The sequence below is a fragment of the Sarcophilus harrisii genome, chromosome 4 (assembly GCF_902635505.1).
Source record: "Sarcophilus harrisii chromosome 4, mSarHar1.11, whole genome shotgun sequence".
In the NCBI taxonomy this organism is placed as follows: domain Eukaryota; kingdom Metazoa; phylum Chordata; class Mammalia; order Dasyuromorphia; family Dasyuridae; genus Sarcophilus; species Sarcophilus harrisii.
In genome coordinates, this window is record NC_045429.1 from 84,024,197 (window position 1) to 84,048,023 (window position 23,827).

At 32.5% G+C, this 23,827-nt stretch overlaps 1 protein-coding gene across 3 annotated transcripts in view; it reads right to left on the reverse strand.

Annotated features, from left to right (window-relative positions):
- Nucleotides 1–8,754: 8,754 nt before the first annotated feature.
- Nucleotides 8,755–23,827, reverse strand: part of UCHL5 (ubiquitin C-terminal hydrolase L5) — a 35,995-nt gene continuing 20,922 nt past the window's right edge. Inside the window, exons 3-10 of one of the 3 annotated variants that reach the window (XM_031937057.1) lie at nt 20,223–20,348; nt 20,066–20,127; nt 19,852–19,982; nt 16,918–16,981; nt 15,912–16,014; nt 15,079–15,192; nt 12,759–12,857; nt 8,755–9,716 (exon numbers count right to left, since the gene is read on the reverse strand). In XM_031937057.1, coding sequence (XP_031792917.1) covers nt 9,672–9,716; nt 12,759–12,857; nt 15,079–15,192; nt 15,912–16,014; nt 16,918–16,981; nt 19,852–19,982; nt 20,066–20,127; nt 20,223–20,348 — 744 coding nt within the window. In that variant the 3' untranslated portion in view covers nt 8,755–9,671. Of the gene's footprint in view, nt 9,717–12,758; nt 12,878–15,078; nt 15,193–15,911; nt 16,015–16,917; nt 16,982–19,851; nt 19,983–20,065; nt 20,128–20,222; nt 20,349–23,827 lie in introns of those variants that run through there. The other 2 variants (XM_031937056.1, XM_031937058.1) reach the window with 2 other exon arrangements.

Sequence of the window (23,827 nt, forward strand, 5' to 3'; positions counted from 1 at the left end):
AGAGGACTATGGGGACTTCTCTTCTTTTGATCTTTTTCACTTCTTTTGCTTGCTTTTTATTTCTTTCTTATTTTTTTTTTTTTCCTTTTTGAACTGATTTTTCTTGTGCGGCATGATAAGTCTGGAAACATGTATAGAAGAACTGCACGTTTAACAAATATTGAATAATTAGCTGCCTAGGGAAGGGGGTGGGGAGAAAGAAGGCAGAAAAATTTGGAATATAAGGTTTTGCAAGAATGAATACTGAAATTTATCTATGCATATGTTTTGAAAATGAAAAGCTTTAATTAAAAAATGATTCTTTTCCTTTATTTATTTATTTTTAAGAAATAGGCCATTAATTATTGCAGTTATGTTGGGATAGCAATTGCCCAGCCCCTGTTGACTTTTTCTTTAAATTATTTCCTCATTGTCCTCTGCAATGGCATCATATATAGATAACTGTTTTATGGTCTGGCTATTAAGGTTTTACTTTTTTTTCATTGAATTGGTAGTTTATTTTTTCTAAAGAAGCATAAACTCAAAATGTTTAAAATACTGGAATTAATCAAAGAATAATATCACAGGCCACTCATTCATATAATTATCTCAAACAAGATTATCAAAGCAAATCAAAGCAAAGTAATGTATAAATAATAGTTAAATGACTGTCTAAACCCATAACTTTATTTTTTTCTTTCCAAAAAGAAAGGAAAAATAAAGAATTGAGGAATTCGAGTAAAGTGTGATGCTGTAACATAAGGCATATTTGTATGCTAGTTAATATGAACCAATAATAGAATTAACACAGGAAGGTGGAGTGGTGGATAGAGTATAGTGGACATAGAGCCAGGAAAACCAGTTCAAATCCTGCCTCAATTGGAAACAATTATGCAACCCTGCACAAGTTACTTAACCTCAAAGTATCATTTTCCTCATCTATAAAATAGGGATAATAATAGTCCCTATTTTGTAGAGTTGTTTAAGAATCATTGTACATGTATAACATACTGGATTACTTGGCATCTAGGGGAGGGAGTAGGGGGAAGAGAGGGAAAAAAAATTGGAACACAAGGTTCCAAAGAGGTAATATGTATAAAACAACCATTATTGTCATTAATTAGACTTTGAAGGTTTAACAACTTTATAATTTCTCACAACTTTTCATTATTCAAATTCAGATGAATTTGTCTTTGAATTGTCTAGAACTATAGCTTCTCCATGTTTTCCAAGCAATGTTATTGTCAAGAAGCAATGTACCCTGATACTGGTCATTAGAAAGTAACTCTAAGAGCACAGTGCCTGGCACAAGTACTGTGTACATTTTAATTGTTGTATTTATATCTGACTCAATACTCCCTTCTCTTCCACTCATATTTCATCCTTCTCTGACCTAATAAGGACCTTCACTCGGTTCCATTCAGATCATCAAGTAGTTCCTACTTCCACTCCATCCCTTTCAAATGCTAGACTCCATAGCTGACAATTTTAATATTGCCCTCTTTATCACTCTAAAGCAGCTCCTTTGGCTCTTTAAAGTAAGCCCATTTCTCCAAACTTTAACTCTGGATCATCTCTACCAAGACTACAGACCACCAATCTACTGCTACATTTCCATATGCTTACAGAACAATTTTATTCTATGTTAATACACCCACAGACTCAATTTGGAAGAGACTCCAAAGGCTTTCTAGTCCAATGCTCTCATTTAAAGACAAAGAAACTGAAACCCAGAGTTATTTGTCTCTTCCTCTTTTTTTTTTTTTTTTTTTTTTTTTTTTTTTGCCACTTCACTATCTCTATGCAAAAAAGAAGGGAGACTCTTGGACTGAGAAATTTTTTATATTTCTATGTCAACTTATTGGTTGAAGCAACATGATTTAAGTCTCCAGAAAACTAACTTCTAGGAAAACTTATGTTCAAATCTTACTTCTGAAACATACTAGCTATGTGACTCTGAGCAAGTCCCTCAATCTCTTGGAGCTCTAGGAAACTCTTTAATATTATAATGTACAGAAAAGACCTGTAAGAAGGAATTCCAAAGATCCATTCCCCATCCCTAACCTAGTATTGATAAGTTTCTCCGTATTTAAGCTTTGGTGTCTCCCTAAAATCAAAATAGTGCCAATGGCTCTGGACATAAAGTCTTGTTAATGTAGCAGAAGCTGCTAAAGGTTGGCTTTCACTGATATAATCTCCAAAAAACCAAGATCATTTCCATGTTCAAATATAGTGCCAAAATATTAAGTAAGCACTTATTGTGCTAATAATTACTAAGTTTACAAAAACAAAAATGAAATTAACACCTGCTCCCATTCTAATCTAGGAGACCCTGGTCATATAAGTATGCACCAAATAGAAATAAAATCAGATAACTTTGGAATAGAGGTACTAGTAGTTGAACAGATCAGGAAAAGCCTCTCATAGAAGATGGTAATATAAATCTTGAAAGAAATCAAGGATTCCGAGAGTAGAGCTGAAGGAGGAAGGTAATATTCCAAGGTAGTGGAATAACTAGTGTAGAGTCAGAGAGATAGGAGATGGAGCATTGTATGTAAGGAATGATGAACATCATATGTTAGGAATGTATTGACTGGACTGTATGGGAGCAATGTATTAGAAAGCTGGGAAGGTACCATCACATTGTGAAGAGGTTTAAATGCAAAATAAGAGTTTTATGCATTTTTTGTTTTCTCACTGGGTAGAGGAGGGATAAAAAGAGGGAGAGAATTTGAAATTAAAACTAAAATTTTACCAGAGAACTTTATATTTTATCTAAAGATAATAGGGAACCCCACTAAAAGTTTATTGTTAAGAAGAGCAGAAAGGGGGAAGGGGAAGAGAGGTGACATAGCCAGACTTGTGCTTTAAAAAAAATCACTTTGGCAACTCAATGTAAGATGGATAAAAAAGAGAATTGACTTGGGGGAGACCAAATAGGAGTCTGTCCAACGAAGAGATAAAGAAGACCTGAACTAGAGTGGTAGCTGTAGAAGTAGAGAGGAAAGGACAAATGTACTGACATATCTCAATATATGATAATATATATACCTGCTTCTATTACATAAAGAATCACATCAAATGTCTAACAAATTGCCGTTTCAGACATCAGAATTTTTTAAATGTATCACTGGAATAGGTCCCGGTGTCAATGTTTATTTTCTCCCTTTCTCTTTATCTTCTCTTTTATACCTTTCACCAACCAAAAGTTGTTCACTTTTTCACTTTTCACCAAAATAAATTGTGGGTTTAATTTTTCACGTCATTCTAATGCAACAGTTATCATGTTATTTTTCTTATAGTTGGTTATATACTTGTTCTTTTACCCTCAGCACTCAGAAAATCATTTACCCTCTTTGGACCTGTTTTCTCATCTGTAAATTAAGAAAGTTGTATTAAACTGAATATATAGTTCCTTCCAATCTAACACCTGATGCTTTCAGTTCCATGAAGACCTGGGCCTTTGCACTTCCTTAAGGTAATGTTCTGAACACATAAAGGTTTGTTTGTGGAATTTGTCCATTTGAGCATTTTAATTTTGAATGTCTGAGTTCCACACAATTTTGAGGACAAAAGGTGGATTATATTCTTAAATGTGAGTAAGATTACAATATTAGGAAAAGCAAAGGAGGCTGCTGATTATTTTGATGCATCTTTATATTTTTTAAAAATCTACTACACTCTATGTAGAAGCACAGATACTTATGTTTTATATCCACAGTTTGTGGTATATTTAGTAATTCTTTTCATACCTTATTTTGCACATTAACATATACTAGTGTCACAAATATTAAGGAAACAAAAGAAAGCAGGTGAATCATGGTAATCAAATAAAGAAATAAGGCTGGAAATTAAAGTCATTTCTGGATCATGGATGATTGCAAATGCCAAGATAAGAAATTTATATTTTATCCTATAGATAATTTTGAACAGGGAAATAAAGTGAACAGATGTGTCTTGGGAAGATAATTTTGCCAATTATGTGGAAGATGACTTGGAAAAGGAAAGAAGGGGATGGAAGTAAGCTTATGAGGATTGTACTTATTTTTCTCCTATGTAAAGGCAAGGAATGTAAAAAGATGTTGGTTTCTTTCTTACAATTTTTATCAAAAAAAACTATTAGAAATATTCACTAGAAAAACAAAAAAATTCCTTATACAATAAAATTCAATTTTCTATCACCATCACTCCTTTTTAAATTACAAAAGACAAAATAAACAAACAAAATCCTTACTTCTTTTCCAGGTTGAGGCTTCTACCTGCCATTGCCCCCTAAGGGGCAATGTGATTTTTGTACTTGAGGCAAATCACAAATCTCTTGGAGCCCCAATCCTCATATGTAAAATGAGATTGGACTAAATGGTCACAAAAGTATTGTTGCTCAGTCATGTTCAACAAGTCTATCTGGTTTTCGTGGCAAAGATAGTTTGTCTAGAATAATTTATCATTTCCTTCTCTGTTAAGATTCTTATAAGGTACTAAGACAGTGGAATTGATAAAGACAATTATCTAATTTAGCATGGTTCAGTATGATTGATTTGATCCTACAAGATGTTATGGGCCAGAACTTGAAACAAGGTACTAAGTGGAATTGAGGAGACAATGTTTAAATCTAGTTTAGAACTGATTTAATCCTACAACAAATAATGATTTCTCACTGATATAATGATTGATGTGTACTCAGTGTACAGCATATAAGCAAGCAGCCCTCAGGGCCAGACACAGAAGCCCACTAAAAGTTTTTGGAGGAGACAGATTCATTCCATCTTCCACCTTTGTGCTGGCTGGAGGTTGAAGCTGGCAGAGGCAAAGGACTAGTGGCAGGAGCTCTCAGAACCAAGGAGAGAGATAAGGCTCTAAGAAAGCTAACTGGGCCCAAGGAAGAAGACAAGACTTAAAAGGAAACAATAAAGGATTTGGACTTTACCTCCTGGCTGTATTTGAGGTGATTATTACACAACTGAAACAAAGGCTGTTCCCAGAAGCCCCCCAAGAAACCTGCTCCCAGAGAACATTATATTTTAGAGAAGAACATTGCACTTCTCCAGCTTTTACATATAAAGAAATTGACAAAGTGTTGAGACTTGCTCAGACAAGTGTCTGAGGCCAAATTTGAACTCGGGGAGATGACTTTAAGCCTCTCATTAACCACTGCACCATCCTAAATTGTCCCTAAATTGACTTCCAACTATAAAATTCTAGTATATTGGTATGACTCTATAATGCAAAGGCACCCCAACTCCCTACTCCACTCCCTGGCCAATCTGTTTTCCCCTAAAGACATTGTTTAAGCACTCACAACCATGGCCATCATTTCTCACCTGTCTATTCACCTGGACTTCATCACTGTCCCCAGAAACTTATCTTCCTGAAAATGCAAAGCAAATCCTAAACTCACACCTTGTCTTAGCCCCTGCCCTTGGGTCTCTAACTCAGACTGAGAGTTCCTGTGGACATCAGAGAGCTCCTCTGGATCCATTAAGGAGGGAGACCTGGCCAAACACCTCATATTTCCCACCTGGCTATAGAATCATACTCCACCAATGGGTACTTTTCTTCCTTCCCTTTTCAGTTTATTTGTTACTCATCTGCATTAGATTGAGTTTCTTTAGAGACTGCCTTTTGCATAACAGGCACTTAATAGATGTTTACTGACTGAATACCAACCCTTGATGCTACTCTACCTCATTAAGCATATATTCATATAGTGAAACTTAACCCTTGGTTTTAGCCTAGGTATTTTGACTCCCACTGCATTTGGGGCCATCTCCAATCATCCTGATCTATATTTGGTCACTAGAGCAAGATGGCTCTGGAGGGAAAAGTGAAGCTGGTGATCTTGCAAAGTCCTCTCACTTAAATCCAATTCACTTGCATGTCATGGCAACTCTTCCTGAAATCATGGTCCAAAACAATAAAAGGTGTTTAGACAATTTGGTGAAACTTATTGAAACTATTCAGCAAAGAAGTTTTCAATGTATAAAATACATGTTTACAAAGGACACTATATTGAAATATTGTCATCAACATATTTTTATACTTAAAGGAGGGAAAGGGACCCACATGTGTGAAAATGTTTGTGGCAGCCCTTTTTGTAGTGGCAAAGAACAGGAAACTGAGTGGATGAGGTGGAGGATGGCTGAATAAGTTATGGTATATGAATTTTATGGAATATTATTATTCCACAAGAAATGACCAGCAGGATGATTTCAGAGAGGCCTGGAGAGATTTACATGAACTAAGTTCTGCTAAGTGAAATGAGTAGAACCAGGAGATCATTGTACATGGCTACAAGGTTATATGATGATCAATTCTGATGGATGTGGTTTTCTTCAACAATGAAGTAATTCAGACCAATTCCAATACTCTTGAGATGTAGAGAACCATCTACACCCAGAGAGAGAACCATGGGAACCGAGTGTGGATCACAACATAGCATTTTACTCTTTTTGTTGTTGCTTGTTTGCATTTTATTTTCTCTCAATTTTTTTCCTTTTTGATTCCATTTTTCTTGTGCAGCAAGATAATTGTAAAAATATGTATGCATATATTGAATTTAATATATCTCTTTACCATGTTTTACATATATTGGATTACTTGCCGTCTAGGAGAAAGGGGGGGAAATTGGAGCAGGGTTTTGAAGGGATTAGTGTTGGAAAGTTATCCATGCATATGTTTTGAGAATGAAGAACTTTAATTAAAAAGAAAATGTTAATATAGTAATGTATTTGTTAAGTTGTTAAATAAGACTATACATTTACAATATAAGCTAATTAAAGTTAAATTTTATTTTTAGACATCGGCATGAAAGCAGTTGCTGTTTAGTTTAAATAAAGACATGAAACAGTTTGACATGGTAACAACTATGTTAGATATCTAACCAATTTCAATTTTTTTTTGAAGGTTACAAGTGTTAAAAATTCCTATTTGCAAAAATATATTGTTGCAAATAGAATCAAAGCTTCCATAGTTTAAGTGCATTATTCTTACCACAGCAACTTTGTAGTAGTGGAGCGTTAACAATATTTTGAGATCTCTATTCTATAATGTGATGGGAAAATATCTGTTGACAAAGATACTGGTGACAGTCATATTTTTTGCCAATACATAATCGAAGGAAATGATCAATTTTAGTTGCTAAGGGAAAAAAAGATGGAATCTTTTCCCATCAAAGTTCATAAATCCCTCTGAAACCTATCCATGGACCCCAAAAACTCTTCAAGGTTTGCTCTATATTCCCTTCTCTCCATAGTGCCTTTATCTTAGCTCCTACTAGGACTATTAAAATGCTTCATAATTGGTTTCTCTGCATCTAATCTCTTCCCTTTCCAATTCATCTTCCACACAGCTGGCAAAATTATCTTCCAAAGACATGTCTGTTCATTTTATTCTCCCACTCAAAAACTTTTTATCTATATGATAAAATACAAATTTCTTGCCTTGGCATTTGAAATCATCCATGATCCAGCAATGACCTTAATTTCCACTCTTATTTCACTATTCCCCATCCTATATATGTTCCAGGCATATTGTACCATTAATAAGAAATTGAAAGGTCAAATCTTACCTCTATGCTTTCTCTTATTCCATTTCCCATACCTGAAATGCATTTCTTTTTCTGCCTCTTAGAATCTCTTTTTTCATGGTTTATAAAAATAATTATCTCCTCCTTCCCCACTGTTAAGTGTTCTCTCTCTCAATTCCCCCCATTTTAATGCAAACATCTTTTAGGCATCTTAAACCCTAGAAAAGTACTTTTCTTATAGTAAAGGCTTAAAGGATAGCTGAATAAAATAAAATAAAAATTATTATGGCATCTAAAAAATTTTTATAAAGAAAACTAGTTACTTTTCAAAGATAGTATGCTACCCAACTGACCAGGGCAATGTGGTACAATGAAAAAAGTAGATTTAGGGTCAGATGACCTGGATTTTAATCCCAGATTTACTGATTTTTAGGCATCTATCAACAAATATTAAGGTACTATTATGTGATAAGACACTGTGCTGGGGAAACAAAGTTTCTTTCAAGTAGCTTACATTCTATCATGAGTGACTATACACATACAAACAGAATAAAAACCTTATAAAAGTGATAGTTTAGGGAATATAGCATAAACAGAAGCAGTTGTGGCAATTAGGAAAGGATTTGTGAAGATAATACTTAAGCTAAATCTTGAAGGAAGTTCAAGATCCTACAAGGTAGAGGTTAGAAGGGAGAGTATTCTAGGCACAGAGTATAGCCAATGAAAAGGACAGAAATAGGAGATAAAGTACAATAGGAAATGAATGGCAAGAACAGTTTATCTGGTAAGACTACAAGAAAGAGTGATGTAAGGTTGAGTTCATGGTGTGAGGCTTTAAAAGAGAAATGTGTATTTTATCTTTGAAGCAACTGGGAACTATTTGAGTTTAGTGACTATTGAGGCAAGAACACAGTCAGACTAGAAGACAGACAAGAGTGGAGAGAGTCTTGCTGCTCTTTTGTCTTAAAATTAGTAAATTATGCACAGAGAAAAAACTGTCATTAAGTTGTTTTATTTATATCTCGCCAAATTTTAAAGTAATATAATCATTACGGTGAGGTATTTCCTAAAACAGGAACATCCTTTGAAAATTCACATTAGTAATGGGCCTAATTCACAAAGCAAATTGGAATTTCCTTTTATATAAATAGGATTTATGAGATTTCAATTGTGAACATGACAAGTATGACATGAAGTACAATTTGATGAAGCCCCATATTACAAAAGGGTTTTAAAGGGCACTCCAAGCATTGGTTGAACCATCTTTTTATTTATTTATTTTTTAAATGGAAGATCATATTGGTCTCTACCTACACCCCCATTTTAAAGAAATTCCTCTGATGTGTAAGAGATCACCAGATTTAAAAAACAATTTCAGAACAGAGTACCAGTTTAAAAAATAGCATGGCCAAAATGTGAAAATTTTAAAATATAAAATATGACTGTCATTAAGAAAAAAATATGCTTTAAAGTACATGATACTCACATGTTCCACAAAAATAACTTTCCCCAAAGCATTTAAAGTTTCCCAAAATAAAAATGGACTATTTATTATTTTTTCCACTGATAGAAATGGAAATCCTTAGGTATTACACTTTTTTTAAAATGGGTTTTATAATTAAAATATTACCAACTACAAAGCATAGAAAACAAAAAATAAAATTCTATTTAAAACTTCCAAATAATAAGTACCAAAGAGAAAGAGATGTACCAAACTGTTCCATTAATGATGAGATTTAAGAAAGCAAAAATGATCCAAATATTATTACATTAAGGTGTAGCATTTTTCTGTTTTATTATAAATCTTAATCTTTATTTGTGGGGACAAAAGCCTAAAAGATAAATTAGGAACAGTTTAGAAGAATATCACTTGTGCATTTCAGGTGCATTACAGTAGTTCTATTTTCAGAGAAGCTATCAGGAATTCAGATATAAACATAAAATAATGGAATTTGGTCAAGCAACTCTAAATACCACTTTTACTTAATATGCACTACATGCACATGATGCAGGTAAGGGGAAAAGATTGTATGAATCCATGCATTTAAGGTGAGACATTGTTACTATTGTCAAACGTGCGCTGGACCATAAAAGATGTTGTTAAAAGTCCTGTATACTTATTTTTTTTTCATCAAAGATCAGAAACATCTTCCATCAAGCATCCTCTTTATTTGGTTTCCTGAGCTTTCTTCGCATTCTGTTTTTCTTTTGCCTAGAAATTAAAAGACAGACTATGACACAAATTTAAAAGCTACAATTGAGATTTTCCCTTATAACTTGGAAAAATTTTTCTCACAATTTATTTAATTTTAGGGCATGTTACCTTTGTTGAAATGTTATTAAGCCATATGAACATTTCTATGAAATGATTTATAAAGCCCATTTCCTTCATTGTTAAGCAGAAACCACATAAGATTTTATTTGATTTCTGACGCCTTTCTATTTGAAACTGACCTTTCAACTTTGATGCCAAGAATAGCTTGCTTCATAAATACATTAAGTCTTTCAATTATAATAATATTAGTAATTGACATTTATATACTGCTTCAAGAGTTATGAAGTCTGATATAAACATGACCTACTATTAAGATTTAATAAGGATAGTTCCAAATGGATTACTATCCTTATATATAAGGAAACGGAGGCTCAGTTAAATGACTTGCCCATGACCATACAGTTAATATGAGATAGAATTTGAACTCAAGTTTCCACTCTACCAATATAACTAACCAAAAGGGAAAATGATGTTTTAATATTTTCATCAACAGGAGCATATACATATATAATAACACTAAAACTACACTGAACATAATATAATGTTTTGTGCTATTAGGAACCTTATTTTTAAAAATCACATTGCGTACTCTTGCATGAAATGCTGCTAAAAATGGCTTAAAAATTATCCCAATACTTATGTTTATCAAGTGTATTTTTCCCTCACAAAAGTAATCTTTGATTTTTCTAATTGCTCAAATTCTGATTAAATTAAAATTTACTTCAATGTCATTAAAAAAAGTATATGAAGGAAATATACTTCAGTGCAGATTCTGAAAAATAAAAATTAAGAAACAATTTTCTACTATGCAACTTAAACAGAAAGAAGCTAAATCTGAATTATTAAATAAAATAGCAAAATAACAACATGATTAAAGAAAGCTTTCTATACAAAAAGATTCCTCAACTTAAAAACAATGTAGAAGAGTAAGCTCCCTAACTTTATTTTAAGTATGGATAATGTGTTACAAGTCAAACAAAATCATGTTTTCTAAGTTTAAACAGAACAATAGTATATTTTACCTATGGTGCTCAAATTTACTGCTGTGTGAGAGAAAGGGGAAGAGAACAAGCATTTATTAAGTGCTCAAAGTGCACCAGGCAATGTGCTAAACACTTTACTACTATTACCTTATTTGCTACTCATAACAATCACGAGAGCTGGCTACTATTATTATCCCCTAGTTTCCAGTTGAGAAAACTGAGGCTGAGCAACTTGCCCAGGCTCACAAAGCCACTAAGTGTCTGAAGTGTGTAACAGTTTGATTCAAATCTTCCTGATTCCAGGTTTAGTGCTTCCTCAGTTCATTCTGGAAATTCATACAAAATCACTGTGCTATAACACCTAAAATACTAGGTGCTGTTTGGGCAAGTTCATTGATTCAATAAACAGCATTAAGCACCTGTTTGCTTAATACAAAGAAATATGAAAGAAAAATTATTGTTCCTGTCCTTCAGGAAATTATGCTTCCTGAAAATATAACATGTTCATAGGTTAAGTAAATGAAGATAATTCGAAAATTTAAAACAAACAAAAAGAGATCTAAAAATGCTTTGCAAAGGAGAAAGAACATGAGCAGAGAGTTTAAGGAAACAAGGATTCTAAGAAAAATAGATGAGAAGGACAAACATTTCAGGCTTGAGCAAAGGCCCAAAGTCTAGAGATATAATGCCAAGTATTGGGAATAGACTGTAGGCCAGTTTGGCTGGAATAGAGTATGTGAAAGGTAACGTGAAATAAATTTATAAAGATGAAACAGTAAGAAACAGTAATAAGTATTTATATTTTGTCCTAAAGGCACAAATGGAATACTACTAAAACTTTTCTTTAAATGAAATGACACAATCATACTGAAATCTTAAGGAAGATAATTTGGACAGCTAAGTGGATGTTCAGGAGAAAACCACTTGGAAGCAGGAACAGTAACTAGAATGTTATTACAACAGTGTAATAAGGACCTGAATCTGGGTAGTAGCAGTGTTACTTGGATTGGAATATGTTTGAAATAGGTAGAAAGAACCCATGAAGCTTTGCAACTGTCCAAAACCGTGGCGATGGAGAGGGGAAGGAGCTTCCCAGTGAATGGGAAGATGATGCTACTCTCAAAAGAAATAAGGAAGTTTGGAAAAGGCATGGCTGGAAAGAAGTTTCATTTCTGACATATTGACTTTGAGATTTATGGTATAAAATGGTGAGATGTCTATAGGAAGCTGTATCTATAGACTGATATATTTAACAGGAAGTTGAGCTGAAGAGAAAAATGTTTAGATCTGTAGAGATGAAAATTGAACCCATCAGAACTGATAAGGTAGCCAAGAGAGAAAACATGAAAGATTAAAAACATAGTATTAAAGAACCTAATAGTATTAACCACACCTAATAGGCCGGAGATGAAGAATGATTCCACAAAGGAGGAGATGATTTGGACAGGAGATAACAGTGTCAGGAAGAAACCAATGTAGAAGAGAAGAGTATTCAGGATGGGAAGGCAATTACATTCTAACTCAACTTTTTTTTTTTTTTTTTTTTTAAAGTGGTAATAACAATCTTTTATGACCAATCTTGCTTGTTAAACAGAATGTGTATCTAGTAAAAAGAAACAAAACCAAAAAAGTTCCCAGCCTCAAGGAGTTTGAATTCTACAGGAGGGAACCCCAGAAAACAATGTTCAGTTCCCAGCAACTGTTTAAGAACAAACAATTGCACCATGAAAATCATTTTTCATCAAAGAACAAGACATATAGAAAACTAATTTTTCAATTAAATCTTAGAACTCAATACTAGAAATTCAAAAAATATGAAAACTTCAAAAGTGGAAAAAAAAAGTTTTTCTATTCTCTCAACTATAACTATTACATGTTGTGTTATCCTAACTAAAAGCAAAACCATGAAATTTAAATGACTAATAAAATTTAAATACTTGCCAAAATTAAGATTTCAAATAAATTTTGATAAACCTAATAAATAATCATAACTTACCTTTTCTACTAATGGTATTAACTGCTGGTGTTCTGCTAAAGTCTTTAATAGCTCCATGATGAAAGGCAGATAATTATGCTTTCTTCTAATATTTTCAATCTGCAAATGAATCAAAAACACTGCAAAATATTATCTTCTCCATACTAAATTTTAAGTAACCTTATAGAAATAGCATTCAAGAAATAAGTACCAACAGAGAAAATAGATCCTACACCAGGCATTACATTTTTACAAAGAAATAAAAACTTTGTCAAATCATATGAATCTACATACCTCATTCAGAAATACAGCATTCTAGTTTATATTTTTAAAAAATGAATTTAATATTCTTATTAAGTCTTTTACAAAGTACTAATTTCACACTTTCTGATATATATATACCAGAAGCAATGGAGGTTAAGTGACTTGCCCAAGGGCACACAGCTAGGAAGTATTAAGTGACTGAGGTCAGATTTGAAGGCAGGTCCTCCTGACTTAAGGGCAGGTGCTCTATCCACTGTGCCACCTAGCTGCCCTTTCTTATATAATTGTAGTAGCATAGTGGCAGATAATGTTTTAAGCAATGTATTAGAGATAAATCAATAATCAATAAAAATTTGGAAAATATGTGGATGTGGGAGATAAAAAGAGAAAAGTTAAGGATGAATGCCAACTTAGAACAAGTAAAGTTTGGAGGAATAGACAGAAATAAGAGTTTCAAATGATCCAAGTGTCTCTCAATTCTGAGATTAACCTCATATCTTAAAAAAAATGTATGCCATTCCATTTTGGTTTTGGGAAATGTTTATTCGCTATCAACAAAAACAGAAAAATTAAAATGAAACTGCACTGATAACAGGACAAATATTGAATTAAGGGAAAGCCAAAAGCATCAACCAAAGGCTTAAATTCAAATTTTTTTTATGACTTATCTTTTCAAAAAGGAAATAGAAACAAAATGTAGAATGTCAACAATATGGCTCTTCAAGAGTAAGCTTAAATACACAAATCCAGTGACAATTACAGATAAATTACTTCATTCCATTATTATACCATGATAAACTAAATTCACCTGGATCTGAGCTTATGGAAAATCTCACAACTATTTCAGATTCTTCTCCCCAAAGGCCCAAGACAATAAACTGAAGTAAATTTATCTAAGGCATAAACTCTCACATTATCTATCACTCTCTAACTGGAACTTGAAAACTGAATATTCCTATCAGTTTCGGTAGTAATTAACTAATCGGCATTTTGTCCTTCATTCTACCCTGCCCAAAACTAGACTGGTCCTTCATCACTGAATCTATCTTCATGGCCTTTCCAAGATGGTAGAATTCTACATTCCAATTACAAAGTCTTTGAAAAAGCACGAACATCTCTGTGTTGTGATGAAGTACTAGAGTAAGACTTTACTAGGAATTAAAATATCACAATCTGTATTATTGTAATTTGGTTTATAACATTATTAAGCTGTAAGCTCCTTAAGAATATGCAGGGTTTCAACTCCCAAACTCAAGACAATGCAGTGTGTATATATAGAAGGTATTTGTTAAACATTTGTCAAATGAAATTACTAAATTGGACTATAAAATCATAATCTCATTTACAGAATCCAATTCACTGCAGTTCACAGTAATAATCTAGATGCTGAATAAAAACCATACATTGTGTACACATAACACACACACACACACACACACACACACACACACACACACAGAGGATTGTTACAGCTAAAACACTATTTTCAAAAATCTTCTTGATCTTTTTAAAGAGACTGCTTTTACTGATACTTTTCTTTCTTCTCATTCTCCAAGACTAGGATCAGAAAGTCAGTTCAGTTCACTTCATACTGTCTTCAAAGTAGCTATCTTTATTTACATGTGATTATTCAGTTATCATTGATACCTAGCAGAACCTGATGGCTCTACAGGTGTATCAAAGATTCTGATTTTATTCCTTCATATAAGTAAGGTTTCTTCACTTTATTATAGCTTATTTCTTCACATACATGGCAAATAGGATGGAACACCACTTTCTATTTAGTTCATAGTTGAGAATTACCAATAAACTAACCAGCTGGTGTATTGGCCACGTTTCTGTTATTAGCAAGTTTTGCAGATGGAGAGTAGACACAATCTAGATCTGTACCTAAAGCCTGTCCAACTTGGCAGAATCTGAAAGAGTTTGCAATCTATTGACATTGTCTTCAAAAACCCAACAATGAGGAATTTTTGTAGATAAGGAGAAGGATTGAAACCAAAAAAGGTAAAGGAAGGCAGAGCTAGAGAGAAAAAACACAATTTAAAATCTTGAAATAATTTTAAAAGAAGCATACCTTGTATCTTTTTAATTTCTGAATTTCTTCTTCAATTAGCATCTGATGTTTGGCAACTTCTGACTGAATGGTACTTAACATATTACTACTCTGATCTGTATCCATCGGTTCCTCCTTGTAAAAAAAAAAAAAAAAAAAAACAGCAAAATTAATGATTAAGCATTAACACAGTTAACATTTTTAAAAGGTTACATATGTAATAGAATAATTACTCTGAAATTAACATTTAAAAACTGGTAACTTGAGTAAAAGTACTTTAGCAACACATATAAGTTGTAATGTTTTCAAGTACAAAAATATGTTTATGTGAAATAAAATATTTGGTACATAAAGATATTTCTGGTTTTTATGAGTTTCATTAATTTTAGTCACACTACTCTATCATCTTTTCAGTGTTATGGATAATTTCCTTTTTAATCAGAAACAGAGAATCTAAAAATGGTATGTTAAAACCTTTTTATTATAAAAGTTTTTTTTTAAAAAAATATGGACCATTACAACATTTCTGTTTAAATCTGAGAAAATAATAAGAAAAGTAATATGTTATAGTAAAATGTCTTGGGGCAGCTAGGGTGGCGCAGTGGATATTGTACCAGTCTTGAAATCAGGAGGACCTGAGTTCAAATCGGGCCTCAGACACTTAACACTTCCTAGCTGTGTGATCCTGGGCAAGTTACTTAACCCAAATTGCCTCAGAGGGGAAAATAAAAAGTTTAAATCTTTGAAGAGAGAGAAATCTTTATATTCCAAACACCAAAGTATACATATGTGTGCAATATGAACTTAGTAATATTGTTTGTTAAGTTGAATATACATAAATTCTGAAAACCAACCTCTGCAAGCTGTCTTTGCAACTCCGCTATCTTCTGTTCATATATCATTTTTCTGTCAGACACAATGGCCATCAGATTAAATCGTATTTCACCTTCACTGTATCTAAAAAGATTTGAGAATTATTTCCTATTTTATTATAACAGAACAAAAAGAGTATATTGTTCACAATTACAGGAAATATCATGGTAACCTATTTCAAAATTACCTTTGAAAGCAAGCCAAATTACCCTAAATTGAGTAACCTGTGCAAGCAGTCTTTAAAGATTCACAAACAAGCACAATCTGAGTTGGACAAACTGAAGTCCAAACAAGATTATATTTGTAATTGCTTTTAGACCAATATATTTTTCATCAAAATGCTCATGATGATGCTAAGTACATCTGTTTACTTATTTCCCTTATGACAATGAGCAAGATAGAATATCCAGGGAAAAAAAAGAGGAAATCTTATTTTCTATTGTTAAAAGAATTTTTTTTTTTTTTTGCAAAACTTTGACTCAAGATAGTATCTTATGTTTATGTCCACGTATATTTGTGTCGTCTCGTTTTGAAATTTCTAGCTCTTATTCTATTCCTAAATAAAGTTAGCCTACTTAAAGCAAGGATGTCACTTAAGGTGACAAGCAAACAAAAGATATTTAAGAGTAATAGAGGTGAATTTTACTAAATTTCAATCTCATTTCCTAGGACTTCACTTTATCTCCCAAAGTGTACTACATACAGCCAGTTTAACTTATAAGATAAATTTTTGTGCATCATATATTACTACACAAAACCCAAATTTATTTACTACATTATTATGTCAGAGCATATTTGTTATTGCTCTCATAAATAATAAACACTATAACTTAAAATTAAGGAATTTCTACAAAAATAGAAATTTTATTCTTGAATGACATTAAATTTGCTAAAATTAATTTTTTTTTAAAATAAAAAAGAGATATGCTCCTACACCAATTTTTAAAACTGGACTTTGATACCTACAAGATTTAGTTGAACACTTACTTTTGAATTCTTTTCTCTATAACTGGCCTTACTGCATTAATCCAATCTTCTTGATTACATGCACCTAAAAATAAATGGAAAGCATCAAGTAAAACAAGGTTTTATCAAAACTGTTTGGCAGGTTTGGTTTAAAAACATCTCTTTTCAGGCAATGGTGGCACCTAGTGGTGAGGGGAAGAAGGCAGAAAAAAAAATTTTTTTCCAGTATTACTACTAGGTTTTTTTTTTTTGGTTTTTTTTTTTTTAACTGTTTGCTGAGGCAATTGGGGTTAAGTGACTTGCCCAGGATCACATAACATCACATAGCTAGGAAGTATTAAGTGTCTGAGACCAAATTTGAACTCGGGTCTTCCTGACTTCAGGGCTGGTGCTCTATCCATTGCATCACCTAACTGCCCCTAACTAGTAGTTTTAACTCTCAAGCTATGTGATAATCAGGACTAGAGTTAAGAAAGAGAACTAAACCCAAGAAAACAAAAATACAAAAACAGAAATTTGATTTCAACTTATAACTTCAAATCTAACTATTTTCAGACTCTTATCTGTTAGCAGTGATAAATAAGGTAGGAAAACTTTATTTTTGAGTTTCACCTTTTGTTTCCTAAACAAATGCCTTTGATGCCTATGAGCAGCTGGTCAGATAAAAGGAAATAAGAAATGCAAGAAGATAGGATTGTTCAAAAATTGAAAAATGTGTACTTAATGAAACTGGGAATCTACAAAATAACATTACTATTATGACAAAAATTTTAGATATAGAAAGAATATTTTAAATCTAGAAAATGTCTGAGATTTTAAATAAAAAGTATGTATTTCTTTAACTTCATAGAAAATAAACTTAGAAGATATGTTGGAGGCTGTTGTTCGGTCCTAACTAACTCGTCACCACCCACAGAACAGAACAGACATTTTGAAATGTCAACACAGGAGTAAAGAAAAACAAAAGAAAAATATGTATATTTCATAAATTGGAGAGAATTATATTGAGATTATTTATTTAACATGCTATACAAAGAAGAAACAAGTATCTTCTCAGAATCGTCTTCATGACAAATCTTAAAAGAGTTAAGCAAGTTAAATGAGACTGACAGTAGTTTTGTTCTGCTTGATTGCCTGAGGAAATAAAAGAAATGGGAGGCTACGTTGTGGAGAAAGTGAAGAAAAAAGGAGGGAGCTCATTCTCTCACATAAAGTTTGCTAAAGTAAAAGATTATAGAAATAAAAAAGGAGTAGAGAGAACTGGAATCTTGATGCTCTTCTCTCAATTATAGTGATGGTAGGAATAAAAGGAAAGATAGGGAAAAGTTCAAGAGGATGAATGAACATTAATAGTCAAAACTTTAAATGTGAGCAGAACAAACCGTCTCAACTATAACTTGATAGAATGAATGAGAAGCAGAGTTGAAAAATGTTCTTTATTACAGGAAAAACACTTGAAGCAAAAACTCAGACATCAAAGATGAGCTGGAGCCTCAATCTATTAAGTTTCAGGTGTGAATCAAAAAAGCAAAAGTAGCAATCATAATTTCAGGTAAGTATACAGTAAATATAACTGTGAAAAAAAGAGAAAAGCAGGGTAACTAAAACCTGATTAAAAAGCGCCTTAAGCACTTAAAAAAGAAAAAAATAATTGAACAGAGGGACAAATAGACAACAAACTTATAACAGAGTAAAGGAATCCAGACCTAGACAAATGTAACAAAAAGATTAACAAGAAAAAAGTTAAAGAGCTGAGGACAACTTTGGGCAAAAAATAAAAATGATAGATCTCAAAAAAAAATTAGTGAATAGAAACGAATATACTTTTTCAGGGTACGTGATACTTTTTACAAAATTATCCATATACTGAGGTTGTAAAAGTCTCACCACCAATGCAGAAAAGCAGAAATACTAAATATATCATTTATAGATTAAAATGCAATAAGAGCTAAACTTAAAAGGCCTTTGAAAAATGAATTAAAAACAAGTGTATGCTAAATAACTTTCTCAATAATATTTTCCCTCCAAATTACATGTAAAAAGTTTTCAACACTCATTTTTATAAAATTTTGAGTTCCAAATTTTTCCTCCTTCCCTCTCTTTTCTCCTCCCTTCCCCCAAGACAACAAGCAATCTGTGATATATTGATAGATATAGAGTCTACGTTTCCATATTTGTCATGCTGTAAAAGAAAAAAAGCAGGACACAAAGGAAAAACCACAGAGAAAAAGCAAAAGAAAATAAAAACTAAAAATAATATGCTTCAATCCCCATTCAGTCTCCATAGTTTTCTCTCTAGATGTGGATGGCATCCATCTCAAGAGTCTAAGTATGTTAAATAAATCATAAAAGCCATAGAAAATTTCCAAAACACTAAAAAATGAAACAATATAACAAAACATAAGGGGAACATCATCTTAAGTAGTCTGTGAGGAGGGAAAATTTCTATTTCTGAATATCAACAATCTATTATCAATAAAAAACAGGAAGAACAAACTGATGAAAGTGGATATACAACTAAGAAAACTAGAAAAATAAAGCAGAAAGATCCAAGCAGAAACTCTGGAAATCAAAGAAGAGTTTAATAGAAACAAAGCAAAAATCTTCAAACCAAAAACTCATGGAATTAATAAAACCAGGAGCTGGTCTTTTGGAAACAAAAACAACCCACTAATAAAACAAATACAGTTAGCAAATTTGATTTTCTTTTAAAAAAGGAAAATCAAATTGCTCATATAAAATATATATTAAAAAAAGATTTCCAAAAAAACTGACAAGGAAATATTTTGCTCCATGATACAATAGTAAAACTGATAAAATATTTGAAATGGATACTTACAAAAATATAAAAAGCATGAAACCTCAAATTCTGTCCAAAAAGAGATTTGATTACACGTGATAAAAACAACTAACTGACATAAATTGTTACTAGTTACTTTATAATACTACGCTTACCTAAATCAATTGGTCCTTCTCTTAATCCATCTAATTCATATAGTCTTCCATTGACAGGAACATAACTAACAAAATGAAAAGCATCTTCCTCTTTTGCTGATGTTTTTGCATCAAATTCAAACATTTGTTGTCTAGAGCAAGGAAAAGATCAAAGTTAAAGAGAGGAATGAAATATAGAAAAATATTATTTTAATATAATTTAAATTCCCACTACCTGGCAAAACTGTTGTGAACTTGTCGAATCACTTCTGAGTTGCTTAATGCCAATCCTTTCATCTAAAATTTTTTTAAAAATTAAAACACATTTTTAAAATAAAGCATATTAAAATAAGAATTCACTTCCCAAATGATGTAAAAAATGACATACTTACAGCAGCATCAAAACTTTGTGAAAATTCTTTAAACTCTGAAAGTGTTTCCCCTAGATGGACATCTTGGTGAGTACAATTCAATAATACACTGACTATGGCTTGAGTTGCACAAGCATTATTTATTACCTTTAATACAAAAAAAGAGAAAACATTACTGTTACACAAATAGTTAATTTATGATAATAGTTCAAATTGTGTTTCAAAGATTCCCTGGGTTTCCTGACTTCTCTAAATTATAAAAGACATGTTAGTTCTTTTCTAACCATTTTGGGCAAGGAAATTGATCTGGGATACTAGTACATGAATATACAGAACACATTTGTCATATCAAAATCTGAAAAAGCAATGCACAGGAAATCATTTCTCACTATTCTATTTCTGATATTTGATTGATTAAAATTGGAATTTTCCCTTCTATTCTTATTCTCACCTTTACTGATGTTATTACCCAAATGTAGAATAATATTCTAACCTTCCAATCCAACTCAAATCCCATGTCCCTTTATAAAAAGTTTCCCTGTAATAATTTTACAACCCACATTGGTCACTACTTTCTCTGAATTCCCATTAGGATTTAATTGACAAATGCACGTGTCTTTTTTCAATCCTCATTGTCCTTTTACATTTTTCATCATTCTCTTTTCCTGGATACCTTCACCTCTCTAGATTTTTGTGATACCACTCTCTACTAGTTCTTTTATGAGCCTGACTCTTCCTTCTCATGTCCTTTGCTAGAATTTCATCTAGATCAATCTCACCAATTGTTGGTATCATGTTTCCCGAAGCTCATTTCTGAGCCCCCTTTTTCTTCTCTCTCTATATCGGAAGATTTAAAAGAAGTTCATGAACTTAATTTTTTTTTTTGATAACTACATTTTAATAAAATTAATTTCCTTTGTTATTCTATGTATTTTAGGCAATTAAAAACATTCTAAAAAAGGACCTAAGGGTTTCACAAGACTGCCAAAGGAGTCTACTATACAAAAAAGGATTAAGAACCCTTGTTCTAATCTCTTTCCTGAACTCAATCCCACATCACTTCACAAACTGAACATGTCAAAACAAAACTCATTTTCCTTTCTTCCAAACCCTCCCATGTTTCCAAATGGTCCTATTACTATCAAAGGTACCAATATCCTCATTTGTTTTCATCTCACATATCCAATCTACTTCAAAATCTTGTGATTTTTATCTTTACAGCATCTAATATATGCATTCTTTTCTCTCCAGTCACACAATATCCATGCTAGTACAGGCTCATTACCCTCACTCCTCAACTATTTCCAAAAGCCTTTTAATTGGTGTCCTTAGCTCATTTCTCTTCATCCCAATCCATCCTCTAACTCAGCTGTCAAAGTGAATTCCTAAAACAGAGATCTACCCACATCAATTCCTCAACTAAATTCCAATGGTTCCTCAGTATCCAGGATCAAATATAAAATTCTGTCTGGACTTTGACAACCTAGATCCTTCCTACCTTTCCAGTTGACTCTCAAAACACCCATTTGAAAATCTAGTTATATTGCCCTATTTTCTGTTCCTTGAATATGATACTATGTCTTTTCACTGGCTGTCTCTGGAATGATCATCTTCTTCAGAATATCTCCTGGCTTCCTGTAAGACACAACTGAAAAGTAACCCCTCTGCAGGAGGTCTTTACCTAGTTATTCTCAATTCTAATGCCTTCCAAGATTATCTCCCACTTACACTGTCTGTCCGACTGTCTGTCCGACTGTCTGTCTGTCTCTCTCTCTCTCACACACACACACACACAAAGTTATCTGCATATTATCTCATTAATAAATGCCCTTGATTATAACGCAAGCGCTAATACTAAAGTTAAATTAACTTTGCTAAAAGACTACTTTTGGAACTAATGGTTTATGACAATTTTTTTTTAAATCCCTTGTTTAATGACTAATGAAAGTTGACAAATACTAAAAATGCCAGATGTCTTATTCTCTTGTTTAAGAAGCAAGCTGTCAAAAATATGGGGAAGGACTTATCACTAGTCTTATTTACCCTTTGTAAAGAGCTACCCATGCATTCATTGTATAATTTCACTGTTTGCCTTTAAAACTCAAAAAACTTAAAAACTTGTATTGCTGTTATGCCCCTGCTGATATGATCAAGCTGGTGCATCCTTCACAATCTCCAGCACTATTCACTAGCTAGGTGGGACAGTGTCCCAGCAACCTTTCCCCTAGGTTTACAGAAGGTAGTCAAGGCAGAAAAGTTAATAACAATATTGTAGTAAAATGCCCTAAATCTGTCATCTGACACAGTTGAAGGTATGATTTAGGTTTTAAAATATTTTAGTTTTAAAAATTTTATTTGTTGTACAATATTTATGGTACTATAAGTTCCACTATAATTCCAATAGATCCCAGCAAAGCTTTTTTTAAATTTCTGAATGGAAAGCTGACTGTTGGGAGAAGCTGTTGCCCTCTCAGCCAGATGTCAGAAATCTGGATCATGCTGAAGTGTTTCAAGGTTTGAGGCTCTAGCAGAAGCTTATTAGTTTCAACCAATGATTGAAGGTAGTTACCTCCCTTGGGAGGAGACAATCCTAGTCTTATTTACATCAGTCAAGCTCCTCAGACCAGAAGGTTGCCTGGTGCTGCTTGGTTGCTTTTAAGATAATAAAGCCCTCTTTCCTCAAAGAAACAAATTCAAATCTCTTGGTAAATTTTTACCTATCAATCAAGCCATGCTTGCTCATTGTATTCTAAAAAGTGATATAATATTGTCTGAAATCAATGTTTTGGTTGTTTTTTGTTAATTGAAATCATAAAAGGTTACAGAATTCTAGGGAATTACTAATTAAAAAATGTTTTGCTTGTTCCCAATGTTATTTTGTATACTGTAATTTATGGGTTATTTCATGTTTACTGTGTTAAGAAACAATATCAGAATAAATGTTTTGATGAAAAATTACATACTGAAAAGTGTACTTTCAGCAATCTCTAATAAAATATTAGTTTTTGGTGCCTGAGGGAACCTAACACTCCACTTTCCCTAGGTTCAATGTATCAACATTCACTTTTTTTTTTTTTTAAACTTTCTTGCCATTTTCTAGTAAGTACAAATGGAAGACTGTGCCGGTATTTACCACATATGCAGCAAAAATAAATAAATGAGTAAATCACTTTGTATTAAAAGTCTACTTCATGAACAGCACTGTCAAGCACTGAGTGGAATTCAAAACAATTCTACATTCAGACTGCAATCTATACTAAATAGTTTTGGAATAAGTCTATAGAGAATGTACTACATAGAAAATAAAAATTGACACTGTACAAGAATAATATGAAAATTTTGTAATTGTTCCAAATTTTCCTTGGCTATACATATACTGTCGTCATTGTTTCACCTCATTAAAGGATGACTCTTCACAAATACTCATTCTAGTCATGATGATCTTCTGGAGCTCCAGACCCACATTTTCTAAAGTCTCCTAGACATCTCCTGTTGTACATGATATTCAATGCAAATATATACAAACCAAACTTACCTTCTTCCAAAAACCTACTCCTCTCAACTTCTCTGTAAAGGACATCACAATTTTGTTACCCAAACTTGAAATTTCAGTTAAAAATTCATTT